Source organism: Colobus angolensis, unplaced genomic scaffold (assembly GCF_000951035.1).
Source record: "Colobus angolensis palliatus isolate OR3802 unplaced genomic scaffold, Cang.pa_1.0 Scaffold124, whole genome shotgun sequence".
NCBI lineage: Eukaryota > Metazoa > Chordata > Mammalia > Primates > Cercopithecidae > Colobus > Colobus angolensis.
The window spans coordinates 2,538,854-2,559,835 of record NW_012113586.1 but is presented as its reverse complement, the minus strand read 5'-3'; the positions used below and the strand labels follow the sequence as shown (position 1 = coordinate 2,559,835).

The 20,982-nt window shown below is 39.2% G+C and overlaps 2 protein-coding genes across 2 annotated transcripts in view; one reads left to right on the top strand and one right to left on the bottom strand.

The window, feature by feature from the left end:
• Positions 1–17,093, bottom strand: part of GDAP2 (ganglioside induced differentiation associated protein 2) — a 66,591-nt gene extending 49,498 nt beyond the window's left edge. The window contains exons 1-4 of the mRNA XM_011933063.1: positions 16,178–17,093; positions 7,940–8,182; positions 6,365–6,504; positions 78–231 (exon numbers count right to left, since the gene is read on the bottom strand). Coding sequence (XP_011788453.1) covers positions 78–231; positions 6,365–6,504; positions 7,940–8,115 — 470 coding nt within the window. The 5' untranslated portion in view covers positions 8,116–8,182; positions 16,178–17,093. The remainder of the gene's footprint in view (positions 1–77; positions 232–6,364; positions 6,505–7,939; positions 8,183–16,177) is intronic.
• WDR3 (WD repeat domain 3) overlaps positions 16,478–20,982 on the top strand; it is a 30,872-nt gene continuing 26,367 nt past the window's right edge. Inside the window, exons 1-2 of the mRNA XM_011933197.1 lie at positions 16,478–16,511; positions 20,332–20,534. Coding sequence (XP_011788587.1) covers positions 20,364–20,534 — 171 coding nt within the window. The 5' untranslated portion in view covers positions 16,478–16,511; positions 20,332–20,363. The remainder of the gene's footprint in view (positions 16,512–20,331; positions 20,535–20,982) is intronic.

Below are 20,982 nucleotides of genomic sequence, written 5' to 3'. Positions count from 1 at the left end.
AAAAAAAAAAAAAAAAAAAAAACTGGGGCCTTTAACAATGTCTGATATGCTATGTCCAGAAAATGAGTAGACCATACTTTGCTAGTTGAAGTACGTTTCTGTAGCAGCTATAAAGGGAACTCTCAGCTGCTGTGCGATAGCGGCTCTTGTACTTAGGTCCCACTGTGTGAATGATGAACCGGGCAGCTAGATTGAATCCTTTTGTCAATTTTGCTTCACCTGTTCGGCAACCTGGAAACAATGGAAACATACCTAAGTTTGGATGTGTTAGGAAAACAAAAACAAAAACAAATGAAAGCATGAAACAGAGAAAGTACTGAGAACTGTAAGAAATTTCGGTTAAAAATACAGACTGAACATAAGCATTTATCTCTGTTCTTTCTGTTCCCAAAATGACAGTGAAGTAGTACAACAGGTATAAGCACAGCGACAGATAAAGAGAATGAGAAAGAACATGAAGCAGATAAGCATCATCAAAATTTTGGAAGGTAGAATGCCAACTGACTAGTAACTGACTCAACAGAGCAGAGAAACCTAATTGCATGTAGAAATGAGATAACTAATAAGAAGCAAATTGATCTGTACTAAAGAACAATGTTGGATACATAACAGACAGCTTTGATTCAAATCCTGAGTCTACCACATTCCTGTCAAGACACTCTGGGCAGGGGCTTGGCCTCGTCACAACTCAATTTCCTATTTAAGAGGGATACTAGTAGTACTTACTTCACAGGATTAAACGAGTTACTATATGCAAAGCGTGTACATGTATTAGCAATTATTGTTATTATTACTAGAGAAAGCTAAAAAGGCTCAGAAATTGGAACCCTAAGTACTTGTAAAGGTTATGCTGTGAAGTGGGATGTGGCGCTAAAAAGAGGAGGCCGGGTTAAAAGTTTGTATAAAAACAGTCAAATCTGCAACAACCCCTCCCGCAGCCAGCACAGTAAGGTGATGATTTTTTTTTTTTTTTTTTTTTAACCACCAGAGCAGCAGGGAAGAAGTTTATTCTCTGGAGATGCTCAACTAGAGAGTTTCTGGATTCCAGAACCCCAGGCACAGCTGAAAAGAGGGGATTTAGTTAAAGTGTTATACTTAACAGTGAAAGGTCTAGCCCTCAGCCCCCAAATGGCTTTCAAAACAGACATCTAGGCTTACGCTCGTGGAGGATTCCTTTCCAAGAAATTGAGAGGCCCAAACCTAAAGGACCTACAGATCATGATAAACAGGGAAAGTTCCCCAATAAAATAACAGGCAGGAGTCCCATTCTGTCATATGCTTCAAGACCCACCAGGCAATAACCTTTGCCCACTGTTGTAAACTGAATGCGTGGTTAAACCCTACCCCCTAATGTGATGGTGTTAGGAGGTAGGGTCTTTGGGAGATAGTTAGAATTAGATAAGCTCATGAGGGTAGAGCCCTCATGAATGAGATTTGAATCCCTGTAAGAGTCTCCAGAGAGTCTGCTCCCTCTCTCTGCCACATGAAAATACAATGAAAAGTCAGCAGTCTGTAGCCAGGAAGACAGCCCTTAGCAGAACTTGACCATGCTGGCACCCTGATCTTGGAGTTTAGTCTCCAGAAATTTCTGTTCTTCCTAAGCCACTCAGCCTATGATACTTTGTTGTAGCAGCCTGAACTGACTTAGACACCCATGTGTACAAAGAAATAGACAACACAGGGAAAAAAACTTTAAACAAAATCAGAATGTCATAAAAACAGACTATTCAGAGAACAGGAAATGGCACTTACCTATAGCCAAGTGAAAAATATGACAGCAGAAATGAAAAGTTCAATAGAAGGGTTAAAACTAAACTTGAAGAAATCCAGAAAATAAAACAAAAATAAATTGAAAATAAGAGATAACAGGTGAGAAACTGAAGAATTAAATAAGAAAATACAACATCCAACAGGATTTCTTCAGAGAGAACGAGAATACAGAAGGAAGGAAATTATTAATGAAATAAAACAAAAAAATTTACCAGGATGGAAAGACATGAGTTTCTAGATTCAAAGAGCCCATAAAACACACAAACCATATGAAGGCACATCCCTGTAAAATTTAAGAGCACTAAGAAACACAGATGAGATCATAAGCTTTCCAGAAAGAAGCCAGTAGCATACAATCAGGGATAAGAATAGCCTGAGACTTCTTAACAGCACTAATCAAAGTAGAAAAAAAAGGAGTAGTGCCTTCAAATTTCTAGGAAATGATTTCCAAACTAGAATTCTATTTCTAAGCAAATTACCAATTAAGTACGAAGGTGGAAGTAAAATCTCAGTAGTTTTGCCCTATTGTATCCTTCTTTAAAATCTCCTGGTAGATTTACTCACAAAAATGAGAGATCCAGGCCGGATGCGGGGTCTCACGCATGTAATCCCAGCACTTTGGGAGGCCAAGGCAGGCGGATCAAAAGGTCAGGAGATCGAGACCATCCTGGCCAACACGGTGAAACCCCATCTCTACTAAAAATACAAAAAAATTAGCTGGGCGTGGTGGCGGGCGCCTGTAGTCCCAGCTACTCGGGAGGCTGAGGCAGGAGAATGGCGTGAACCCCGGAGGCGGAGCTTGCTGAGATCGCGCCACTGCACTCCAGCCTGGGCAACAGAGCGAGACTCCATCAAAGATAAAATAAAATAAAATAAAATAAGAGATCTAATCCATCAAACAGAAAAAAGGATTTCCCAGGATGATGTTAAAAAAAGTTCCAGAACAGACACTGCGCAGCAGGCATAGAGAACGGTCTAGAGAGGAAAGGGAGGATGGAGGGTTCCAGGAGGGACCTTGGCAAGAAAAAAATGGAATGGAAGGATCAAACTGTTGTCTTCACTCTAATTAAGAGAGCCATCTTAGTATGAGTAATGGCCCACTAACAGGTCTAACATGATACATTAAGTAGACAACACATCATCACCTATGTAATATTTTAGGCAAAACTTGATTCCATTAGACATAACGTCAAGTTTATTGGAAATACAAACTAAATGGCACTTCAGGTAAATCAGATAAATCTAGAAGGAGGAATACTGTGAAAAATAATTGGCCTTGTTCAGTCAACAAGTCAGTGTCATAGACAGGAGACCGTACTGGATTACAAATTACGACACACACAGAGACAAATTAATAAACGTAACAAAAAAGATGCAATGAGTGGTCCTGGATTGGATGCTGGTTTGGATAAAATAGCTGCTGCAAAGGACATTTTTGGATCAGCTGGACATTTTAAATATGGTTTGGGTAGTGGATGTAATTTCTGAAATTAAAAGGTGGAATTCATTTGCTGAAGAAGGCAAATTGCAGAATATGTACATGATTACCTTATTTTGAGAACAGCATACACATAATTATCTTATTTTGGTATGAAAAGATATAAGAATGTATGTATACATCCACATCCACACCGACATACAGGTTCAAACAATAAACAAACCTCACATAGGTTTAGTTTCATAAAATTTCTAAATTCGCAAAGTGAATATAAGACTGATTTTTTTTCAGGGGGGAAATTTGGGTACAATAAGCCAACTCTGCCTATTCTAATTTTAGTATCAATGCTTAGATACTAACTGAACTGACATACAGTTTTATGTATCTTCTTATCAAGGATTCTAGGAACACATCATAATTATCATTCTCCCTCTTCAATGTGATCCTTTTTCAAGTATTTGAGAATAAGTACTGTTTCCCCCAAATATTCTCTTCTCTATGCTAATCCTAGCTCTTTAAATAATGTGGTTTCCACAATGTTAGTAATTTTCTGTTAGGTGTACCCCAATTTATTACTCTTAAAAAGTAGTAATAAAAGACATACAGTTCTTGTCCATATAGAGTTTACAGTTAAATGGGGATACAGTTATCACAAGACAATTTACAAGATTACAATTGTGATAAGCAAACGAGAGAAGTACTGCAGGCTGGGAGCATATACTATGGGTAGTCTGATCTATTCTGAAGTAAAAAGAAATAGTGCTTTGAGGAAGAGATATAAGCCAAGACTTAAGAATAAAGGTCGACAACTGAGAGAACAACAGCAAGTGCAAAACTGGAAAGGAGCTTGGATGGCAAGGTAGCGAGAAGAGATCACTTTGGCTCAAGCATGGTAAGGAAGGGAAAAGGGGGCGTGGGATAAGCCTGGAGAAAAGTGAGTGAAATCTTGCAAGGACATGGGGATCTTAAAGTTTAAGGAGACTTAAAATTGAAGTTTAATGAGAGGTCACTAAATAGTTTGAAGTAAAGGAACAATAAGAAGGGGTTTACACTTACTGGTTGTGTGTGGACAATGGATTTAAGAAACGAAGAATAGATGTAGCAAGACCAGTTGGGAGAGAGGATATGGCTGTAGTCTAGGCAGGGAATGATGGTTGCATATGCTAGCTGCTGGAGACAATGGTGACAGACAGAAATAGATTTAAGATTAATTTAGGGCATGACGATAGACTTTATGTGAGGGATAAGAAAGAGGGAAGTGCTAACACTAGAGTTCCTTGAAAGAAAAACGGAATGGGAGGCTGGACATGGTGGCTTACGCCTGTAATCCCAGCACTTTGGGAGGCTGAAGCAGGCAGATCACTTGAGGTCAGGAGTTCAAGACCAGCCTGGCCAGCATGGTGAAACCCCATCTCCAATCAAAATACTAAAATCAGCCAGGTATAGTGGCACACACCTGTAGTCCCAGCTACTCCAGAGGCTGAGGCAGGAGAATCACTTGAACCTGGGAGGTGGAGGTTGCGGTGAGCCAAGATCATACCACTGCACTCTAGCCTGGGTGACAGAGTGAGACTGTCTCAGAAAAAAAAAAAAAAAAAAAAAGAAAGAAAGAAAAAGAAAAATGGAATGGAAAATAATGCCATTTTACTGAGACATAAAGTGTTAAACAAATGATGTTTCCCCATCCCCATCATTTTAAACTTACTGCAAAACTTTAATATTCACCTCCGTTAATTTTTTCATTTTTTGGCTTATACTTCTAGTCATATGAAAATCTTTAGTCTGTCATCCAGTATGTCCTGTTACTCTTTTAGCTTTCTATCATCTAAAAATTTGGTAAGTCATGCTTGTTTTTATGAAGTCATTAATAAAAATGTAAAAAGGGGATAGGATTAAGTATGCAGCCCTTTAGTAATAACCTAAAGGTTGGCACTGATTCATTAAACACACAACTGGGGCCTAATAACTAACACCAGAAATAATACTTGTTGAACACTTAGGATGTGCTTAGCACCTAATGTCCATTATTTAATTTAGTCTTCAAGACATTAGTTTTTTCCATCTCCAAATTTTAAGCTCTTGCTGTATGTCAGGAACTGAGGTAGGAACTACCATTACTATCCCCATTTTAGAGATGAGGAAGCTCAGACTCAGAGGTGAAGTGACCGGTCTTAAGTCACACCGTTAGTAAAGGGCAAAGTTATAATATGAATCTCAGCTTGGAGATGCTCAAACACGGTTTAATATGAAGGTTTTACTTGTACATTTGTGTTAAATTTTCTTATTTTCTTTATTATCCATAAGTCTAGCTCTAAGGTGTATGTAAGCATACACACACATGCCATTAGGAATTTTTCCAGCCCAACTTCTCTGTACCTTTTAGCAAAGAACTTCTCAGTATTATCTTCAATATCCTTTCTAGTTTCTACATGTTCTTCATGGTATCTTGTTTTGCAGTTTAGTTATGATCATTTCCCCCAGCTGTCCTTACAGTCAAAATTCAGTTTCTGGATCAAAAAATCAATTCTTCCCATTCTATCCCTTCCTTCATAGAGTCAGCACTTATCAGTATTCCTGATCAAGTTCTAATATTTTTATTAGGTTAGAAACCAGTTGTCAGTGTTAAATGATAGAAGGGAAGGGAAGCAAGATTTTACACAGGTTAACTTTGCTGTTTACATTTTAAGCAACATTGCTGTATTTCATAAATAGTTTTTCTACAATGGGAAGATTGAATTTCACAGTATTTCATTTGGCCTCAAATAACAAAGGGCTGCAAAGTCAGTAATTCAACAGCTTTTCAGTTCAGGAGGATAGTCATCTCATAAGGCTTTTCGTGCATGTTTTGTGCAAGAAAATATGCAGCCAAGAAAATGCTACCAAAGATCTAATCAGCTACAGTGATTGTCATTTAAAATCCAGGACATGACAAAGAAGTTTTACTGCTAGTAAATTCTCAGGTCTCAGTTTTTAACACATTTCAAAATGTAATAAATTTTGTTAAAATGGAGCTTTCAAAAGCAGTTTTTATTTAGTTTCAACAAAAGAAAAACAGCTACATCTATATAATTTTCCCACAAAACATGCCTCTTCAAAGTAGAGCACATCAAAATGAATGTTTCCTAAACGATAATATACGAAAGAAAATTCACTCACCTTTAAGTTTCTGGAGATCTTCCTTCAAATCAGGCCCTGCAAGCATGAAGATACTTTCTGACACGGGATTCTTATCTGTGAGACTTTCATTGCTGGTATTCACAATGGCTGTACAGTTCAGTAATGCCACATCTCCTTTCCTGAAGAAACAGTAAAGAACGAACAAGTGTGGGGAAGAGGATGAAAAGAAACCTAGTTTCTAATTATTTCAAAACATTTTATCCTTGTCTTTTTCAAAATGTTGGTTTTGCTAGCTCACAAGCTAAGCAATAGTAGAAAAGAAATTTCTGACTTAAAAAACAACCTGGCATTTTAGATCTTTAATGCAACTGTTATAACCCTGAAACTCACAGAACCATCATGTTTAGAAATAGCAGCATTATTTATAACAGCCAGAGTAGAAACAATCCAAATATCCATCAACTAATGAACTAATAAATGTGGTATATCCATACAAGGGAATATTATTCAATCCTAATAAAGAATAAAGTACTGGCTAGGCACGGTGGCTCACGCCTGTAATCCCGGCACTTTGGGAGGCCGAGGCAGGTGGATTGCGAGGTCAGGAGATCGAGACCATCCTGGCTAACATGGTGAAACCCTGTCTCTACTAAAAATACAAAAAATTAGCTGGGCGTGGTGGCGGGCACCTGTAGTCCCAGCTACTCTGGACGCTGAGGCAGGAGAATGGCGTGAACCTGGGAGGCGGGGCTTGCAGTGAGCCGAGATCGCGCCACTACACTTCAGCCTGGGTGACAGAGCAAGACTCCATCTCAAAAAAAAAAAAAAAGGAATAAAGTATTGATTTGTACTACAATATGGATGAACCTTGAAAACATTATGCTAAGTCACAAAAAACCACAAACTTTATTGTATTCATTCCATTTATATGAAATGTTCAGAATTGGCAAATCTACAGAGACAAGAAAGTAGATTAGTGGTTGTCTAGGGGGATTAAGGAAAAATGGGTAGTGACTGCTAATGGGGCTTTGGGCTGATGAAAATGTTCTAAAATTGACTGTAGTGAGGGTTATGCAACTCTATATTAAAAATCACTAAGTTGTGCAATTTGAATTGATGAATTATATTGTATATGAATTGTATCTCAATAAAGCAGTTTTTTAAAGCAATGAACTACTACTGATACACAAAACACAGATGAATTTAAATCATTCTGCTGAAAACAGACCAAAAAGCACACAATTCAATTTAAATAAAACCCTAGAAAATGCAAACTAACCTATAGTGACAAGAAGATTAGTGGTTGCTTGGGGATGGGGAGGCAGGGAAGGGCAGGAAGGAGGAATTACAAAGGAACAGAAAAAAAAACTTTTAGAGGTGACAGGTATATTCACTATCTTGATTGTGGTGATGGTTTCATGGATGTGTTAACAAGTCAAAACATATATTGTGTACTTTAAATATGTAGTTTATTAAATGTCAATTATACCTCAATAAAATCATATATGTATATGCAAAGCTGTATTTCAACAATGCTAGAGCTTACAAAAAGAGGTCAGAATAAATTATGAGAAAGTGTTCTCTCCTCAGGATATGATGTAATCAAATAATTACCAAAGAACTACTTTTCCATTGACGTCCTTATTATAAAGAAAAGGTGATCGAACAGCGTCTTCCTGAAATATTTCAGCTGTAGTATCAGAGGAATTTAATTCATCTCGGCATGAGTCACCCCAGCTTGGTAGTGCATCCACATCCACAAACTGGGAAGGCGCACCTAAGGGATCCATGGAATGGGAACTTTGATTTGTCTTTTCCCAAATTCCTCAGCAATTCAATATTCACTGGAGACTTTAGCTTAAGAGAAAAGAAAGAATCATTTTAATAGAGAAGCACAGATATTACTTGAATTCTATTAAAGCAGTAAAGAAAATTCCACTGTGAAACAACCCAATAATATATTGTGTAATTATAGTCACTTTACAAGTCCATTAAAAACAATGGACAACAAAGAATTGCTACAGCATTTCTAAAACAGGATTCAAGAGTGATTATTTAAGCATAAATTCTTTTCAAAGAATTACAGCCATTAAAGTAATCACATGGCCCACCAATTCTACCTTCCGGAAACAGGACTATTCATTCAACATTCACTGAGTACGTACTATTGAAAAAACAAAAAGTGATAGATGCTGCAAGGGATACAAAGATAAATCGTATGTATAATTTAAAGTCTGATGATAATGTGGAGGATGTACTAAGACAAAATGAGAAGCTGGGAAGTTACTGCAATCAAGTAGTAAGAGATGATAAAGGTTTCAACTAGGAAAGGAGATACAGAAGGAGGCACCCATTTAAGAAGCAAAATACAAAGGAAGGATGAACAGGAGTTGACAATTTATAGGATATGGTGTATGAGACAGTGATATGGTAGGTGGCTGGTTGTACTGAAATACCAACATTAGAAGAGGAGGGTGTTGGAAGACACACAGTGTCAAGTACTAGAGAGAAGTAATGGGAAATTATTTGTTGTTAGAGAAAAGGAGAATCAATTTGCCTATGAGTCAAGTATCTATTTCAGTAAAATGGTATATTCATTCATCGAATAAATCTTTGTATTGCGCCATTGCACTCCAGCCTGGGCAACGAGAGCAAAACTCCGTCTAAAAAAAAAAAAATATTTGCAAGCATCTACCGTGTGTTAGATACTATTCTAGGCACTGGGTACACACTGGTGAATAAGAGCAAGTCCCTGCCCTTCGGGAGCATATACTTCCATGGAGAAGACAGAAGATGATATATGATAAAGAAACAAGCAGGTATCTAACAGAATGACTAGAGGAAGTAAGTAATATGAGAGAACAGGTAACAGCTCAGTAGAGAGATACAATGAGAGAGCAAGCCACATGAAGTTCTGGAAGATGTTTCAGGCAAAGGAAATGGCAAGTGCAAAGGCCAAATAGGCAGGAAGGATCTTGGTATACTACAGGAAGAGCAAGGAGGTCAGTTTAGGAAAAGCAGAATAAGCTAGGTAATGAGTGGTAGGTGATGAGGTTGGTAAGAGAGGGAAAGGCCAGAGGATACAGTTTGTAAACTATGGTAAGAAGTTTACATATTATTCTAAATATGAGGTGATGCTATAAGAGGATCTTGATCATGGTAATGATTAAATATAAATATTTGAAAAGAATACTGTAGCTACAATGAAACTGAGAAGGGACAAGAGTAGGTGCAGAGATCAATAGAAAATGACTGCAATAATTTAGGTGAGATGGTAGTGATGAGAAATGTAAGGCTTGGCATGTATTTTGAAAGTGGTGTCAACAAGACTTACTTAAGAATATAGACAATAGGGAGAAAGAGCAGAACCAAAGATAACTTCTGGATTACTTGCTTACACAATTGAGCAAATGTTATGCTATTTACAGAGAAGAGAAAAATCGGAGTAGGTTGTAGGATAGAGTGATAACCAATGGATTTTCTTTTTCTTAGGTCTTTTTGGGTGTGCTAAGTTTGAGATGCTCATTCTATGACCAAGTGTTTATGTCAAACATGCAAATTGGTTATATGAGGCTAGAGCTCACAGAAGATGGGGCTAAAAATATAAATTTGGAACTCTCAGCATATGGATGGTATTTAAAGCTATGGGAACTGGACAAGATAGCCTAGACAGTAAATGCAAATAGAGAAAACAGATCCAAGGACTGAGTCCTACAACAAAACTTACAGGTGGGAAAGAGGACAAGTCAGAAAGTGAGATAGAGAAGGAATGCTAAGAAAGGAAGGTAAACCAGGGAAGCGTGGTAGCCTAAAAGCCAAGTGAAGAAAACATTTCAAGCAATACTTGATTCGTATCAGTTAAATGCTACAGAGAGATTGAGTAACAGGACTAAGAACTGATTAACAGGTTTGGTAAGTTGGAGGCTGTTGGTAACATGAAATAAATAAGGGCAGATAGATGATCAGGGAAAGAAAGTCAGCATGTGAACTTTTTTCTCCCCAAATAAATGTGCATTTTAATGAGCTATTATGAAGGAAACACCCCTGGAACCACCACCAAAGTCAGGAGATAGAACTGTGCAGGCACCCAAAAGTACCTCCATGTGATCTGTCATGATGTCAACCCCTTCCTGTTCCCCAAAGTAACTACTATCAGAACTTTTAATCACTTTCTTATATACTCATATGGCCTTTTCACCTAAGTGTGCATTCCTAGAAACCATAGTTTAATATTAGCCATTTAAAACATTTTAGTGTGTATCTTAAATCTCTTTTAATCTACAAGTCTGCCATCCAACATTTCCTTTTCTGTAAAACTTATGTGCTGAAACTGTAGTGTTCCACAGTCTGGATTTTGTTGCTTGCATATTCATGCATGGTTCAATAAGTTTCTCCGTTATTTGAAAACTTCTTGTTAGTAATCAGTTCTGGCAAGATTATATGAGATGGTGTGTCTTTCATCAGGAGGCACGTAATTTCAGATTCTCTCTTCTTTTCTCTTAGTTCTTTCTCTTTTTTAACTTTTAGGTTCAGAGGTACATGTGCAGGTTAGTTATGTAGGTAAACTGCATGTCACAGGGGTCTGGTGTACAGATTATTACATCTCCCCGGTAAAAAGCATAGTACCTGATGGGTAGTTTTTTGATCCTCTCCTCCTTCCACCTTTCACCCTCAAGTAGGTCCCAGTGTCTGTCATTCCCTTCTTTGTGTCCATGTGTTCTCACTGTGTAGCTCCCACTTATAAGTGAGACCATGCAGTACGTGGTTTTCTGTTCCTGCATTAGTTTGCTTAGGATAATGGCCTCCAGCTCCATCTATGTTACTGCAAAGGACATGATCTCATGAAGTTTTTTGAGTTTTTCAGTATGGTTTTCACGTTTGTTGTTAAATAAAACAAGCATGCCCTTCCACAATAAATTTTGTGATGTTTCCTGCTGAGATACATGGGATGCTAATTGGAACAAAACATGGATCTAGTGAATATGCTAATTCCTAAATCAATGCTGTGGAACAGGAAATGTGATCATTTATATAATAATTTCAGAAAGGCCTTGTAGGTTACACAATGATAAATTTGTATGAGAAGACTATTCTTATTGACACTAAATACACCTTTGAAATTACTTTGAAATAAAGAAATTAATTTTACCTAAAAGTTGGTATTTAGTCCATCAAATTGGCCTTTCCACAAGTTTTGTTATCTGTTCATAAGTATTCAGACTTGAAATAGACAAGCTGAACAGAGGACAAATGAAGACCATACTCATCTATCACAGTTAAATTGCCTCATGCTCAATGGAATGACACTTAGCAAAAGTTCATAATTTCAAAAAATTATCTGCAGATTTTTTATGACGATGACTAATATTGAAAGTTCTTAACTATAATCTAAAAACAAATCCATTAACACAAACAGTTTTCAGTTTGTAAACTTGAATGCCAACTTTCAGGACAAAATTGCTTTTCTAAGATAACTTTTCTTTCTGACTCTAAGTAATACATGTTTACAGAACATTTGAAAAATATCAAATTGGTCAAATGTGGTGGCTCACACCTGTAATCCCGGCACTTTGGGAGGCTGAGGCGGGGAGATCACTTGAGCCCAGGAGTTCAAGACCAGCTCGGGCAACACAGTGAGACCCTATTTCTACAAGAATACAAAAAATTAGCCAGGTGTGGTGGCATGCTTCTGTAGTCCGAGCTACTCAGGTGGCTGAGGTAGAAGGATTGCTTGAGCCCAAGAGGTGGAGGTTGCAGTGAGCCAGATTGTGCCACCACACTCCAGCATGGGTGACAGAGCAAAACCCTATCTCAAAAAACAAAAGAAACGAAAAGAAGGAAAAGAAAAGAAACCAAAATCAAGGGGGAGGAAAAAATTCCTCAACTTTTGATGTAGTTACTACTTTTTTCTGTGATAGGTAAAATCATACTGATACAATTTTGAATCCAGCTTCTTTAGTATTTTAAGGTAAATATTTCCATGTGCAATTACACAGTGAGGCAGAGACAGTATGTTTCAATGTGAGAGCTTGGACTCTGTTATCACAGGGTCTGAGTTTGGATCCAGGACCATCACCCAAAAGTTTTGTTATCCTTGACTCTAAACCAGTTTTTTTATTTCTAAAATAAGAGTAAGTCTCCTAAGATTATTGTGAGCATTAAATGAGATAATTGGTGTCAAAACTGCATAGGAGAACAATTACCTTAACTTCCCTCCAATTCAAAATCATTCACTGTTTCCAACTTCCAAGTGATGATTTGAGGGTATATTCTACACTTTTACGCCTGCTAAATCACCTTAGTTTAAGCAATTTCCTTCATTTGACCATTTCTCCTCTTAAATGAGTGTTACAACACAAATTCTCCCTTTACAATTACATCTTGCTTTTTCCTTCCTCTCAATCCTCCTGTTCTCAAAAAGGTTTTCCTTCTTTATTTCTTCTACTTCATTTCTTCTTCAGAATATTAAACTCCTTTTTTTTTCCACTTGACTTTTTAAGAGTAATTTGTTTTGTAGCTCTATTTTCTCTTCATACTCAAAGTTTTGTAGCTCTATTTTCTCTTCATACTCAATCTACTGCTCAATCTACTGCAGTTTTGCTTCCGCTCTATAGCTATGCTAAAGCTGCTCTATCAAGGTCAACAATAACTTCCTAAATGTCAAATCCAAGAACTAATCCAATTCTACCCACATTTATTACTGATCATTTCCTCCTCAAACTCTATTATCGTCTTTGACAGTACACCCTGGTGGTTCTCCTATATCCCTGATCAGACCCGGTCAGTAGAGTTTGTTGGATCCTTTTCCCAGCTTTTAAGTAATTGTGACTCACAAGATTTGGATGTTAAATAAGTAAAAGTAATGCTCATAGCTCTTATTGTAGGACAAAATCTAAGGGCATTTTATGAAGTGTCATAGTATTTAGCAAAGGTTAAATTCTTTTTCAACTCCATCTCTAAACAGACATTGATGTTTCTCACCAAAAAGAGGTTTGAATCTCTCCCTCCCCTAAACACACATACACCTTAGTAATACATACAGTAAATGGAGCCACAAACCCAAGCTAGGCAGGAAAACCTGATCCCGGAGAGAACAGTGGTTTTTAACATTCTCAAGGTCACAGGCCCCTTTGAGAATCACATGAAAGATACAGATCCTTTCACTCCCCAAAATGTTTGTGTATGAGCTCATACAAGCAGATTTGTAAACAAATTTGAATTAGAATCTCAGTGATAGAATGCAAACAGATTGCTCAAGTGACGAAGGGAGGAAAAGGCTTCTATTAATCCATAGCCACAGCCAGAATTTTTGATAACATTAAAGAAGAGCAAGACTGCCCACTGAAAATCAGTTGATCAGCTCTGTACTTTGAATAAATTCATAAACAAACACTAAACCCTAGTTTAAAAACAAAAAAAAGGTTCTTGAAGCAAGACATTAATTTCCAAGGATCAAAAAGTCTACATGGGACAAACAGAAGATTCCATAATGAATCAGATCTATTTCCATAGCCATATGCTTTTCAGTACTTTAGTGAAGAGGACCTAAAGACAAAGATAACCCACTATGTATCCTTTATAATTCAAATGGTACAGAGTAAACAGCTCTCATTACACTGTAACTTCTGTTTTTTTTTTTTCCTCAAATCCTGTCATCTTTTAGTTTAAGAAGTCCTTTAAATACTGCTTAATAGGAATAATTGGATTGGCTAGAGAGATCAGATTTTATTGCTCAAAACTGGGCAAAATTGGGCATAATACCTTGGATCACCATCTCAAAAAAACCTTTTTGTCTGGATAAAAAGAAAATAACATCATTTAAGACAGAAAAATGGTAACTTTTGACCTGTTTACCTGTCTTTCGAAATGCTTACATTGATCAGACCAGCCTGGACAACAACAGTACAAAGACAGCTGGTACATGCACTTGACCGCCATTAATTCCCAGGTTTACCATTCTTTATGACTTTGTATATCAATATTTAACAGTTCACAGTACATTAGGATTTGTGTGCATACCATACTTATCATTCTATGCCACCATCCAACACCATACTTAAGAATCATTTTATGCCATCAGAGAGAATCACACTTTTTAAAAAAGATTCTCCGATTGGAAGACTAACTGAAGTAGTCAAGTATGTCAACAATAAATACAGTATAACAAGAACATTCCTAAGCTTGTCAATGGCTTGGGTCAAATTTAACATCATCACTCAAAAGCAGCCAAAGAACATATCCTCACAGTGAATTAGTAGTACCCCTTCATATTACATGAACTGCACTATGTTTTAATTGTAAGTATTGATATATTGAGCATTTTGAAACTTAAATAAGGAGGTAGAGTTATATCCTTGAAACACTGTATAAAGAATTCTATAAGATGCATTATCTTACCACTCACAGTTGCTCTGATACCAATTCTTATTAAAATCATTTTTTTCCATCTGTGGTTGTCCCATCCCATAATATTTAATAATATTAATATAATTTTTAAGAAATGGTAAAATCATGACTTCTTCAAATATAAAACCAAACCAGTGTTCAAGATTTTATTTAACTCAAAAGGGAACCAGGCAGAAGATAGAGAAAATCCCAGAATTAGACACCTTAGAGCAGGAATATTGAAATAAACATGCAAAAGTAGGCAAAACTTCCACTGAACCTCTAAGAGAGCGAATTCACATGTCTTGACAAAAATTATTTAGCATTGATGTCAATTACCTAGTTTACATAACTGAAAAATGGCTTTTTTAGAATTAGTTAATAAAAGGGGTAAGACAGACTAAACTATGCAGTTTTCCATTGAAGCACACGCTTTCCCCCATAATAATATAATGCACAGCACCTGTCAGGGATATTAACCATACACATCCACTCAAATGCTCCCTTTCCCACCAAACTTATTAAAATAATAGTTTGTGGCCACAATTTCTTCCCTTGTCATTCATCCAATACATGGCAATCTTGTTTCAAAACTCCTATGCTGCTACAGCTGTCCACAGTCTCATCATACGCATTATTTGCTATTGCAATTTTCTTGAATACGAAAGATTAGCTGAACATGCCTTAAGCTCAAGAAATTCTGAAGAAAATCAGATCATGTAGACAAAGGTCTAATTTCTGGGCTGGCTTTAGATACCTTGTTCAAGAAGCGCTGGCAGGATCTTCTTTTGTACCGCTATGTTAGCTTTAATTTTGCACAGCTCTAGACATCAGAACTCATTTCCAAATACTTCTATGCAGCTCAAGAATAAAGTAGTAGAAATGCAAGAGAGAACAGCTAATTCCCACTTGGTGACAGAGCACTTAAATTTCAGTGAGCAAACAAGGAGGAGTCAGCCTTGGTCACTTCCCCCTCAAGCGGCCAGAGAGCGGAAACACAAAGCCAGGCCAGTGTCACTCCAGGGATTGCGGGAACCTAGACAACGCACCATCCTGGGCTCAGCGTCTACCCACCCCTCACCCGAGGTGCTCTCGGTTCGTAGAATGTCCAGTCCACAGGAGCGGCAACATGGACTTGTCTTTGGGGCTACAACCAGCAAGGGCTCCCGCCTGCCCTATACACTTGCACCCTAGGGTGCGCGCCTTCTTGGCTAGGGCACCACTGTCCCTAGTGCCCGCCGACTGCCTACCCCTTCACTCCTCGTCGACACGGCGTCCCAGACAACGCCTCGGGCGAGAACCTAACCGACAGGCGAAGAAGTGGTGCCAGCTTCATTCTTCCAGAGAAGTGACAGAACTAAAACCTCAGCCTGCAATCCCGACCACGGCCGGGTCCCGTGCGCCTCGGGCCGCGCCCCCGGCCCTCTCCGCCCCTCCTTCCCTCCCGGTCTCCGCCCCGCCTCTCACAGCACTCCGGCGGTCCCATCCGGGCGGCGGGCGGGACGGATCAGGCTCCTGGTAGAAGGCGGCCGAGCGACATCTCCGGCGACCCGCAGCAGGAGCACGCCTAGTAGGGCGAGTCAAAGTCCCAGGAGGCTGGAGTGACCAGCTGCAAATGCTCTCGGCTGCGAAACACCGCTTCCGCTCCCGGCCAGAGCTCGCCAATCAGCGCCCGGCTCTCTCCGTCATTTCCTCCTGGAAGGCAAAGGGAACCTCTGGAGGAAGAGGCTTCCGGAACGGGCCCGGAAGGGGCAGGTCTTGTGGGCGGGCCCAATCGGCTGGGAGCCTCGTGGAGGCTGAGGTGAGTCCTGGAGGTTCGCGGTTGGTGCTGAGGGCCTTGTCGGCGGCTCGGATTTTGCAGATTCTGTCTGAGGCGTTCGTAATGTCAGCTGCAGCCGAGGCGGGCGTATTTAGGGCCGGTTGCTAGGTCTGAGGGAACTCAGGTGACTACGGGCGTCCCCACAGCAGTATTTGAAAGCCCCTCAGCTACTCGGCGAGGCTGCGTATGCTGAGCAGAGCTGTCTGACCGTGCGTATGCACGGGCTTGCCTGAGGATGATCTGACCGTGTGTTCGATGTGTGGAACTCTCCGTCACCCTCTCCTGACCGAAGACTCGTTTAGGAATGTGTGGCAGGTCTGTTACCACGGTCCAGGCCCTCAGTGCATCATGGAAACATCGTTTTGGGGGCTGTGGGTTAGGAAGCGGAGATTATGGGGGTCTCGGAAGAAGCTTTGGTCATGAACTGTCCGAAAGGAGGCGAAAGCTGTGCACGTGGAGCAAAGTGAACAGTGCAAGTCGTTTGGGAGGTAGTTTAAATATCGAGGGTATGAAAAAAGGCTGCGAGAATTGGGTTTACTCGAAAAGAAGTGGGCCTCAGAGGATAACATTGATTAAAATAAGTAGAGGAGAAAATGCATGTTTTCTAAGTAAAACGAATACTATGAAGAATACAAGGTCGCAGGACGAGGAAGGAAACTAGCCAGCCTGACAGGAACGTTTATTCGAGAAATACGGAGGTTAGACAGAATGAGGTTTTGGAAACTGGCAAACGAATCAGCCTTTTCAAGGCTTTAGGATGGGAAAGCTCATTTGAAAAGATTAGTCGGTAGTATTATGACTTTTAAATGAAAAGAGTGAAAAACATGGAGGCGGAGGTGCTAGGTGGAAAATCAGTGCAGTAACCCAGTGATAAAGAGCTGGAACTGAAAGTGCTGGAGGGAAAAGCATCCTGTTTCAGAGTAACAGTCAGGTGGAGTTGACTAAAGAGAAAGAGGCAGAGAGAAGCAGTTTAGCATAGTGGTTAAAAGCAGAAATTTTGGAGTTAGACTGGCTGGATTGGGATCTGACTTTGGCACTTAGCTGCTAAATGACTTTGGGTTAGCAGTTTACCATCTCTGGGTCTGAGTTCCTTGTCTGTAAAATAGAGATAGAAAGAGTGACTTCCCTTGTAGTGTTATTGTGGAGAATTTGTTTATTTATTTTTAGAGATAGAGCCTCACTGTCACCCAGGCTGGAGTGCAGTGGTGTGATCATAGCTCACTGTAACCTCGAACTTCTGAACTCAAGTGATCTTTCTGCCTCAGCCTCCCAAGTGCATCACCATGCCTGGTTAATTTTTTAAAAAATGTTTTGTAGAGATAGGGTCTTGCTGTGTTGCCCATGTTGATCTGAAACTCTTGACTTCCAGGCCTTGGCCTCCTAAAGTGCTGGGATTATAGGCATGAGCCACCACACCATGTCCTTATGGATAATTTTTTTTTTTTTTTTTTTTTTTGAGACGGAGTCTCGCTCTGTCGCCCAGGCTGGAGTGCAGTGGCGTGATCTCAGCTCACTGCAAGTTCCGCCTCCCGGATTCACGCTATTCTCCTGCCTCAGCCTCCCGAGTAGCTGGGACTACAGGCGCCCGCCACCTCACCAGGCTAGATTTTTGTATTTTTTTTAGTAGAGACGGGGTTTCACCGTGTTAGCCAGGATGGTCTCGATCTCCTGACCTCGTGATCCGCCCGTCTCGGCCTCCCAAAGTGCTGGGATTACAGGCTTGAGGATAATTTTTTTATGCTTATATTTGCAATGTGCTAGAGGCTTTTCTAAGTGCTTTGCATATGTTAACTCATTAATTGCTTAATTGCTGTATGTAAACAGTTGCATATGTTTACTAAGTTATATACATTTAATGTTATCAGTTACTATAGCGGAAGCACTCGCTAAATCTTGGCTGCTATAATAATATTTTTTATTAATGATTCAAAGGTTATTAAATGGTTTTGAGCCTGAGTAACTGGGAAAATCGTGTCTTAGTGTCTGAAAAAAAGAGAGGGATACCGGAAGTAAGGTAGGCTTGGTTATAGACATGTTAAATGTGAAACTATAAGGTATTCAAGTGGAGATGTTCAGTAAATATTGGAAACTCTATCATTAGTATTCATGTAGGTGGGCAGGGCTAGAAATAGAAATATGGGAGTCTGTGGACCTAGGCATGCTATATGAATTCTCCAAGGAAGATACTATAGAAGGAGGTGGTAGATGGCTAAAGACAGGCAAACATAAGGAACAACTACAGAGTCTGGAGGAATAAGAGGAATTGTGAAAGAATTAATCAAATGGCCTAGGCTAAGAGCATTATCATCCTGTTAATATTATCTTTCCTTGATTTTACATTGGCTTTATGTTGGTTCCTGTGAGAGAAACAATGAGGCCAGTAAGTGATTATTAACAGAAAATATTATCAGAGAGTTGAGATTGAACTTTTTTTTTTGTTGAAGTAGACTAAAACAGCATTTGATAATTAGAAAGACCCTGTAGAGTTAAATCAACCAACCAAAGAAACAAAAAACAATAGCAGAAAGAAACAACTCCTTATAAAAGACTGTAACTTCTTTATTTTTGTGTGTTTTAAGTTGCATGGGTGTTTTTTGGGGATACTTTTTACTCTTCCATGTAAACAACAGATGCGACTGATTTGTTATCTCCTTCATTCACCTCTTGTCCCTTTTATACATAACCAGTGGATTATGGATTTTCAGTGAATTTAATAAAAGTGCAGAAATAATGGCATCTTTCCAAAACTAGTGTGCCAAGTTGCTTACCCATTTTCTATGCCAAGGGTAAGTGACTGCTCTGATTTTGAAATGAAGGACAGACTTTCATGGACTAATAGTTCTCAAAGTGTGGTCCAAGAACTGCAACAGCAGCATCACTTGGAAACTTGTTAGAAATGAAAAATTCTAGGCCCTACCCCAGACTTATGAAATCAGAAACAGGTGCTGGGAGAAGAGATGAGATGGTGTTTTCTAGCAGTGTTTTCATAAGCCCTCCAGGTAATTTGGATGTATACTAGAGTTAGAGAACCACTGTACAAGAAGGTTAAGTAACATGAGGTTAGGGATTTTGTCTTATTAATAGTGTATATCCAGTGTCTAGAATGGTGCCTGTCTAATTGGTAGGTTTTCAATAAATAGTCACTGAAAAATATGTTCAGTCTCAGACTACCAATCTCTGTGTAAAAGCTTTGATGCTGGTTGAATGGGCAGAAGTAAATTAGTTTAGCTACATTGAGCCTATAATGTCAGATACGCATGAGTTGGGCATGACAATATGACTAATCTGGAACTTGAGGAAGAGGGATTATATTGAGTCAACAGTGAATAAAAAATGAAGATGTCTAGGTATTTTAGGTCAATGATTTATTCAGAGTAAATAAAGATTAAGAAGTCACAAGTTACATGCTTTTAATGACATGATAAACAGTTGGTATTGTTTGGGCGCAGTGGCTCACACCTGTAATCCCAACACTTCGAGGCGGGCGGATCAATTGAGGTCAGGCGTTCAAGACCAGCCTGGTCAACATGGTGAAACCCCATCTCTACTAAAAAAAAAAAATACAAAAATTAGCCGGGTGTGGTGGCACATGCCTGTAGTCCCAGCTACTCGGGAGGCTGAGACAGGGGAATTGCTTGAACCTAGGAGGCAGAGTCTGCTGTGAGCCCAGATCCCACCACTGCACTCCACCCTGGGCGACAGAGTGAGACTCTTGTCTCAAAAACAAAAAACAGTTGGTGTTTACTAACCTAGTAGAACCAAGGCACCCAAGGAGCTGAGTTTTCTTTGTTTCTGTGCACAGATTGCCTCACCTGTGGTATCAGACATCATAACATGGGGCTCACCAAGCAGTACCTACGCTATGTTGCTAGTGCCGTCTTTGGCATCATTGGCAGCCAAAAAGGTAATATTGTCTTTGTGACACTTCGTGGTGAGAAAGGACGCTATGTGGCAGTACCAGCTTGTGAACACGTTTTCATCTGGGACTTAAGGAAAGGAGAGAAGGTGAGGCCAAAATGACCAGTTTGATACTGATTTATTGGTACTTGAGGATGGAGAGGTAGTAGGAGTGGGGGAGCTCTGATTTATTTATCCTGAGTTTTTTTTTGTGTGTGTGTGTGTGTGTGTGTGTGTGTGTGTGTGTGTGTGCCCCCTTAGAAGAGAAGAGAAATCTTTTTCCTTTAGGTCTAGCTAGCCAAGCATCAAGTTCCTTTGTGTTCTTCTCCACTAAATTCTGAAAACCACAAAGAAATAGGAACTTATTTCTTAGAAGTCTATTTGTTGGACTATTTACAGGTCATTATTTGTAGTAATTATTTATTCATAATGTATTTTTTCTCTACCAATTCTATTTTTCAAGTTCGACTTATGCTTATAGCTGGTTATAAAATATTAGGCATGTAAAAGGATGGTAACTCTATGTTGGCAGAATGTTTTTCTAATGTGGATAAGG